At 36.7% G+C, this 7,482-nt stretch overlaps 1 protein-coding gene across 4 annotated transcripts; it reads right to left on the bottom strand.

The window, feature by feature from the left end:
- Positions 1-189: 189 nt before the first annotated feature.
- On the bottom strand, positions 190-4,713 carry hnrnpdl (heterogeneous nuclear ribonucleoprotein D-like). 4 transcript variants are annotated; one of them, XM_057327731.1, is made up of 8 exons: positions 4,507-4,713; positions 3,694-3,862; positions 3,445-3,606; positions 3,213-3,344; positions 2,668-2,776; positions 2,414-2,578; positions 1,654-1,751; positions 190-1,287 (listed from the first exon to the last, which is right to left on the bottom strand). In XM_057327731.1, the coding sequence occupies exons 1-7, from the start codon at positions 4,593-4,595 to the stop codon at positions 1,681-1,683; spliced, it is 897 nt and encodes a 298-aa protein (XP_057183714.1). In that variant the 5' UTR covers positions 4,596-4,713; the 3' UTR covers positions 190-1,287; positions 1,654-1,680. The 4 variants fall into 4 exon arrangements, with proteins under 4 accessions (XP_057183714.1, XP_057183713.1, XP_057183712.1 ...); XM_057327730.1 differs by having other exon boundaries at positions 190-483; XM_057327729.1 differs by having other exon boundaries at positions 190-1,751.
- Between the last annotated feature and the right edge of the window lie 2,769 nt (positions 4,714-7,482).

Raw genomic sequence — 7,482 nt, 5'->3', positions numbered from 1 at the left:
TCAGGTTTGAAACGCCGTGACGTTTAACAATGTCATTTAGCTGTCACTCAAAACGTAGTAACGTTAAACTAATCAAACAGCATTTTAGGCATCTTACTCTCTTAATTAAAATATTAACCAACTGCCAAACTATATGGTTGGTTCGATACCTTAATTCTCAAAACAGATATGATGGAAAAAAACAACAACAACGTTTTCCCATTTTTAATCCCTTTATCCAAAAACTGCAGGAAAAAACTAAAATACAAAACAAATGACTTTCCTACTTAACATTTAAGAACACATCAGCACAAAACCTACATATTCTATATGAATGAAGCACAGAATAAGGCAAACTTAGAAACAAAACACTGCACTATTTACAAGGTTGGACACAGAATTTGTCTCAAGAGGACCAAATAACATTTTTATAGTTGTTTAGGGACAGGAATCCACAAGCTGCCTCCAGGGAACAAAGTCAAATGCTCAAATCAGCCTGCCGACCTACAAGAGAAAAACACGCCATGATTTATTCTGATTTTCAACAGTAAAAAAGCACGTCCATGTTTGTTAAACTTCTTGAGCTGTTGATTTTAAACTAGGAAAATCACCATTAAAAATTAAAGATCATATGTTGATAATCACTTTTAGATTCACATAATACAGTTTATAAGCCAGCAAAAGCTTTGACTCCATGAGGTTAGTTGATGAACACCATTAAGGAGTCACTCCAAATGCTTTCTCCTTAAAATTTAGAGATGTGATTTATATCTATAGCCAATATTTTGCATCTGTCTAACACAGATTTCATCAGCTTTTAATGGCTTCAAAACCAACTTTACATATGATCTTTAAAACCTATGTTTAAGGACAAGACTTGAAGTGTACCCATTTGAAGTTCGCTATGGGCTCTAAAGATAAAAAGCAAGCATTATGAGTTTATACAATTTACAAGGGAGGTGACGTTTTAAGGAAGAAACCAACATAAATCAAAATCATTGAAGCTCCACAACTGAAGTACAAGAGCACTAAAATTGAAAAAGAGAGTACAACAAAGCAGTTATCAATCACTTTTAGGTTACATTAATAAATACCTGTAAAAAACACATTTTAAAATGTTAAAGAAAACCGACAACTTAAGGAAAATGGGGGAATCTCCTTTGACTTTTTTTACGCTGGTACAGGAAGTTTGAAGAGACCATACCACTGGACAGCGTTTTCTTGTGCATGCCGTGCTCTCTGCCCGCTATGTGCGACGCCCAGAGAATGTCGTGGTCAGGGGACACACGGCCTGCAATGAAGTCCCCGCTGGCAGGTACAAACAAGGTACAATAATCAGAATTAGGGAAAGAAAAGAAAAATAAGGAGAGGCGTCCTTACTCTGTACCCCTTAGCAGTACTTTACCTGTTACCATTGCTATCAAGTCTCTATGTTATTCCTTTATGATCACCTGTTAAAAGTAGGAGGAGAAGGAAACCTACAGAAAAACACTTACGTTTTTCTGTCATGCTAAAAAGGCAAAATGGCTACACAAACATTTGCAATTAAAGATCTATAGACATGTTTAACTGCGGTGCAATAATATGCATATCCCTTTTGCTATTAGGATAGTAGGTGTCTATTGATCTTTAACATTGAAGTTGGATCAAAGTGCAGCAAAGATATAACCTTACCATTAATATGAACGTAAAGTCGCTATGTCAATATGGTTGGTAGCTATTCTGATGGTTTCCACCATCCCGTGAGGCCTTGCCATAACTGCTCTGTTGACCTAAAAATAAGGGATAAGATTAAGCACATCAGTCCTCAACCCGGCCCTCCAAACACTATTTAAATACTAGGTTGAGTTAAAACTCAAGTTCGAGCTAAATTCAGCGTGTTTATAGTTTGTTACCTCAATAAAAACTGGTTTAATGCCACAAACATTTAAAACTCTATTGTCCCCTTAAAGTGATACTTTACCCAAAAATGAAAATTCTGTCATCATTTACTCACCTTCGAGTTGTTCCAAATGTGTATCTTTGTTCTGATGAACACAGAGAAAGACATTTGGAATAATGCTTATAACCAAACAGATCTCAACACCCATTGACTACCATAGCAGGAAAAAAATGATAAAATTAATTTGTTCTGTTGAATACAAAAGAAGACATTTTGAAGAATGTAGGACAGCAAACAGTTCTGGCGCACTTTTGACTACCAATGTTTTTTCCTACTATGGTAGTCAATGGGTGTTGAGATCTGTTTGGTTATAAGCATTACTCCAAATATCTTTCACTGTGTTCATCAGAACAAAGAAATTTAAACACATTTGGAACAACTCAAAGGTGAGTAAATGATGACAGAATGTTCATTTTTGGGTGAAGTATCCCTTTAAGTTAGTTACTGCCATGGCCTCACCCTGCACATTTTTATTCATAAATCTCAGCTTACCATTGTAATCATCATAGCCTTGTCCATATCCATAATTCTGATAATTATACCCAGAATAGTCATAGCCAGAATATCCATTATAGCCTTGGTTGTATCCGTTTCCATAGCCTCCATAGTTCTGGCCATAGTAGTTGTTGTATCCTTGATTGTAGCCTTGACTCTGTCCTGCTCAAGGAGAGTTAAAAATAACCATCATTTGTTTTAGAACTGGATGGAAAAACCTGCCAGAGAAAGCAGAAATCATATTTGCATACCTCCTCTTCCTCGGCCTCTGACACCTCCTCGCCCTCCTCCAAAGCCCCTGTTTCCTCTGTTTTGTTGCTGCCTGTACACTTCTTTGGGCTGAGCAACTTTGATTTCACACTGAAAATAAATAGTAAATAAACAAAAATAGAAAATAAAAGTAAATATTACTTGGATTACGGTTTTATGATACTTCCACCTTATGAATAAGAGCATGTTTTCAGCAGTGAATATGATTTAAACTTCAACAGCAAAAGCACTTTGGAAGATCATAAGTTGATAATGTGTTGTTTGTGTGTTTTATTTTACTCCCAATTTAAAACAACTAAAATACAACAAAAATGTTCATGTGGGTTTTATTGGTGTCTTAAATAAAATATTTAAATTATTCCTTGTGTGGATATAGTGAATGATGGTACACGTGCGGTATTTTAACTACAATTTCACCTTTTGATATATCCAAACAGTTTGGCATTTTACATAAAAATCTATTAAGAAGCAAAGCATAATAAAATAACAGAAAATCAGACAACATTTTTTATGTGAGTGAACATACCTTTCCTGATCCAATTTCATGATATCTGTTCTCCAGAAGTTTCTCAACTGGCTCCTCTGAAACGTATGTTATAAAGCAGAAACCTCGCCTTTCGTTTGTTTTAGTGTCTGTGGGAAGCTCAATGTTTTCAATCTTCCAAGAGAAAAAGAAAAAACACAAATCAGCATGGTCAAATAGAAATAATTAGGTAGTCATACCGGTCCCTAAGTTCATATTTTTCTAAAGGACTTACTTCCCCAAAAGCTCCAAAGTATTCCCGGATCTGATCTTCAGAAGTGTCCGGACTTAAACCGCCAATAAACACTTTCTTGGGGGGCTCCTTACCCTGAATTGCCTTGGCTCTTTTTGGATCGATTAGTTTCCCATCCAGCTTGTGTTCCTGTAACTCTAACACCTACAAAAACATACCAAGAACATTCTTTAAACATGTTATAAAAGCAAAATTATGATATAACTATAATAACGTCCTGAGAACATTTACCTTATCAACACTCTCTGCATCTCTGAAGAGCACAAATCCAAATCCCCTGGAGCGTCCAGTCATAGGATCTGTTTTAATGGTGCAGTCCAAGACTTCCCCAAACTTCGATAGATAATCAGCAAGGTCTTTCTTGCTGGTGTCCCAGCTGAGTCCACCAATAAACATTTTCCTGCACATGCATTAATTAGTTTGATCCCCTGAGATAGAACCCATGACCTTTGCACATGTTCCACCAAATAAGCAGGACTTATGAAAGACTACTATCAATGGTTTCCATTAATATTTGAATTAAAGAGTTAAAGGAGTAACGTTACTTTTCATCAAAAATGTTATTCCTTCCTACTATGGAAAGTCAATGGGGGCAAATTTTGAAGTGATCTAACGTTACTCGTTTAACTCAAACTTTAACCTTTGTTTTCACACATAACATTACAGTACCCACTGGGCGTTTTTACACCATTAACGATACTGCTGTATTCCCACTACTATTACTATCATGGTCAAATGATACATTTTGTAAAGAGTAATGCATCATTACCGAAAAACTATTCCGAGTGACCGTTAACATTACTTCTGAGCCATTTGGTGCCAGGATGCTAGCTAGCTTGCTAAGGCAAAAGTGTGCTGGTTCATAGACAACTGGGTTAACGACGTCATAGTTTAAACAGAGTTACAACAATATGTTATATTAACCCGATTAAAACTTTGTATGAAAGAGGTTAATTTTTGTACATATAAATATATATTTAGAATGAACAGTGTAGGAGTTTTAAAATGTAACGTTAAAGGCCTCTCTCTCATCTAAACACTCACCCGTCATCCTGCAGGTTTTTACTAGCATTTATTTTCGATCCCTCAGGAAACTCATCTGTGCTGAAGTCGGTCTGCTCTTCGGTCAGCATTCTGGGGTAATTGTAAATAGATCGAATGTGGGAAGTGTGCAAGACTGATTTCAGCGACTTCAAAAGGTCGAACAAATAAAGTGCCGCGTCTAACAAAATGGCGGAGGAAGATCAGTCAGTGACGCAAGCTGCCTGCCCTGAATGAAGAAGAAAAGCATAGTTCTTTGTGGTTTAACGGCGGCCTGTATCCAAAGTGTTGCACTGCTGCCATCTTTCGGATTTGCCTCTTGCAATGTCCATTTCTTTCATATTCTCCACACGAGTTCCTTTCTTTTTAAGAAACCACAGAAATGTCTTCTGTCTTGTTCAACCCCACTCTAGTACATCGTTTATTTCTGTCCCCATTTATACTTTTCATATGGTAAAATGGAAGCATAGTGGTATGAAATTTGTTTATGCGATATTATTTATTTAATGCAATGTGGCAATTCAATGTAAAAGGTATTACATTTTCAATATCATATGTAAGAAACGTTCTTAAAAAAGTTTCGTGTTTTTTTTCTTGATTTTAAACAATGCAACGATAAAAAATGTAATCAATAATTTTATCTTTCAACTGCTCGTCAGCCAGCAATGTTGCCAAATATTACAATTTCCTTATTAACATATTGTAAGTCGCGCTGTATTTAGATGTATATTTCGCGAAGTTTATGCATCGATATAGAAGAAAGGGATAGACAACTATAAACAGTACTATAACAGTATATACAGAATATACAAGCTGGACTGTAATCGATTACCGATAACGTGGGGGATTTATGGGCGTATGGCTTGGCAACCTCACAACTGCCCCATGTGTTAGCTCACCGCTAGCCTCAATGCTATTATTGTGTTCATCTGACACAATCAAATAAAACACAAGACTTTAAATAACACCTCTATCGTTTGCCATTGATGAAAATGGCAGCGATCTCAGTACCAGAAAATGTAAGAGCTTTTCTGCTGGACATTGAAGGAACCACGACGCCCATCACGTTTGTTAAGGTAAAGGCAATAAACATGTATCAAATCATTTTCATGATATGCTTGAAAACCAGTTCAACCGTTTATTTCGCTTTTGCAGGACATATTATTTCCCTACATAAGAGAGAATCTGGAGGATTATCTGTCTGCACATTGGGAGGAAGATGAATGCAAACAGGACGTTCATCTGCTCAAAAAACAGGTCAACATCAAAACAGAGTATTGTGAGCCTTTTCTTTTAAAGTTATCTTCGCTAATGCTGACATAACCACAAATATAAATTTAAAGCCTATGCTTTTTTATATACATTTTTACAATAGCGTGAAGGGTTGTAACGAACTGTAGGTGCACAGTTACATCTGCCAAGTAAAAACCTTGAAACATTAATAAAAAGCAATATAATTAGCTGTAGAGATCAGTGGCAGAGCCTAAATAAAAAATGTGTAGGAAGCCCATTTTGAAAACGAGGGGGCCACTATATATATATATATATATATATATATATATATATACACACACGCACGTGTGTGTGCGCGCGGTGTGGACTTGGTTTTTATATGTTAGTGGGGACCTAAACCTGAATGCACACCAACTCATGGACCAAAATTGAGGTCCCCACAGGCACAAAAGCTTATAAATTGTACAGAACGATAATTTTTGAAAATCTAATAATGCAAAAAGTTTTCTACAATCTTTAGGTTTAGGGGTTGGGTTAGGGGATAAAGTATACAGTTTGTACAGTATATAACTCATTACGCCTATGGACTGTCCCCACGGAGATAATAAAACATACATGTGTGCGTGCGTGTGTGTACAGCGCCTATAAACCACCCCCCTTAATTATTTTCAAAATTCACATTTATTACAAATAAAACACTTAAATAATTACATTGCCTAAGTATTCAATCCCCTTTTCTGGGACACTTGGAATTTAGCTCAGAGGCATTCCAGTTTGCTTGTGGATGTTACTACACGACACATCAAGTGAAGTTAACCTGTGGCAAATTCAATTGAATGAGTGAGTATGATTTGGAAAGGCTCACACCTCTTAATAAAAGGTCTAATAGCTGAAAAAGCATATCAGAGCAAAAATCAAGCCATGAGGTCAAAAGAACGGACGGCTTGTATGACATGTGGGTGAGTGAATTATTATGAGCTCAATGATCATAATAGTATATGGAGATGGGAGAAACTTGCAGAAGGACAAACATCACTGCAACACTCCACCAATCTGGGCTTTATGACAAAGTGGCCAAACTCAAGCCTCTCCTCAGTGAAGACACATGAAAACTTTAAATTGGCAAAAAAGCACTTAAAACAACTTTATCAAACTGTCAAAAACAAGATTCTTTGGTCTGATTAATTTCAGTTTCAAGCATCATATCTGTAGGAAATCAATCACTGCTCATCACCTGCACAATACCATCTCAAAAGTGAATTGTTGTGATAACAGTAGCATGCTTTGTATGTGTTTATCAGCAGCAGGGACTGGGGGACTTGTCAGCATGGAAGAAAGGCTCAAAGGCACAAAATACAGAGATACCCTTAATGAAAACCTAGTCCAGTTCATTCAGAACCTCTGAGTGGGCAGAAGGTTTGTTCTCCAACAGGACAATGATGTTAAGCCCACAGCTAAACAATGCAAGAGTGGCTTAAGGACAACTCTGTCAATGGCCTTGAGTGGTCCAGCCAGTGCTTGGGCTTGAACCCAATTGAACATTTTGTAGAAACCTGAAAACGTATGTCTACTGATCGTCCCCAAACAATTTGGCAGAGTTTGAGATAATCTGATGAGAAGAATGGCAGAAAATTGCCAAATGCAGATGTGTAAAGCTTGTCACATCATACCCAAAAATACCAAGAACTGAGTTAAGGGGATGAATACCAACAAGGGACAATATAATGTAAAATGAGTAAATCAGCT

The sequence above is a fragment of the Triplophysa rosa genome, unplaced genomic scaffold (genome assembly GCF_024868665.1).
Source record: "Triplophysa rosa unplaced genomic scaffold, Trosa_1v2 scaffold287_ERROPOS314419, whole genome shotgun sequence".
Lineage (NCBI taxonomy): Eukaryota > Metazoa > Chordata > Actinopteri > Cypriniformes > Nemacheilidae > Triplophysa > Triplophysa rosa.
The sequence above is the reverse complement of the archived record's forward strand: the minus strand, read 5'-3'. Positions and strand labels throughout refer to the sequence as shown.

Bases quoted from the DNA above. Each gene is read 5' to 3' on its own strand.
- hnrnpdl (XM_057327729.1), bottom strand. From the start codon at position 4,595: ATGCTGACCGAAGAGCAGACCGACTTCAGCACAGATGAGTTTCCTGAG. The intron at 3,607-3,693 runs GTAAATGTTCTC...ATGTTTTTGTAG, and splicing joins ATGCAGAGAGTGTTGATAAG to GTGTTAGAGTTACAGGAACA. The intron at 1,752-2,413 runs GTAAGCTGAGAT...CCTTATTTTTAG, and splicing joins AGGCTATGATGATTACAATG to GTCAACAGAGCAGTTATGGC.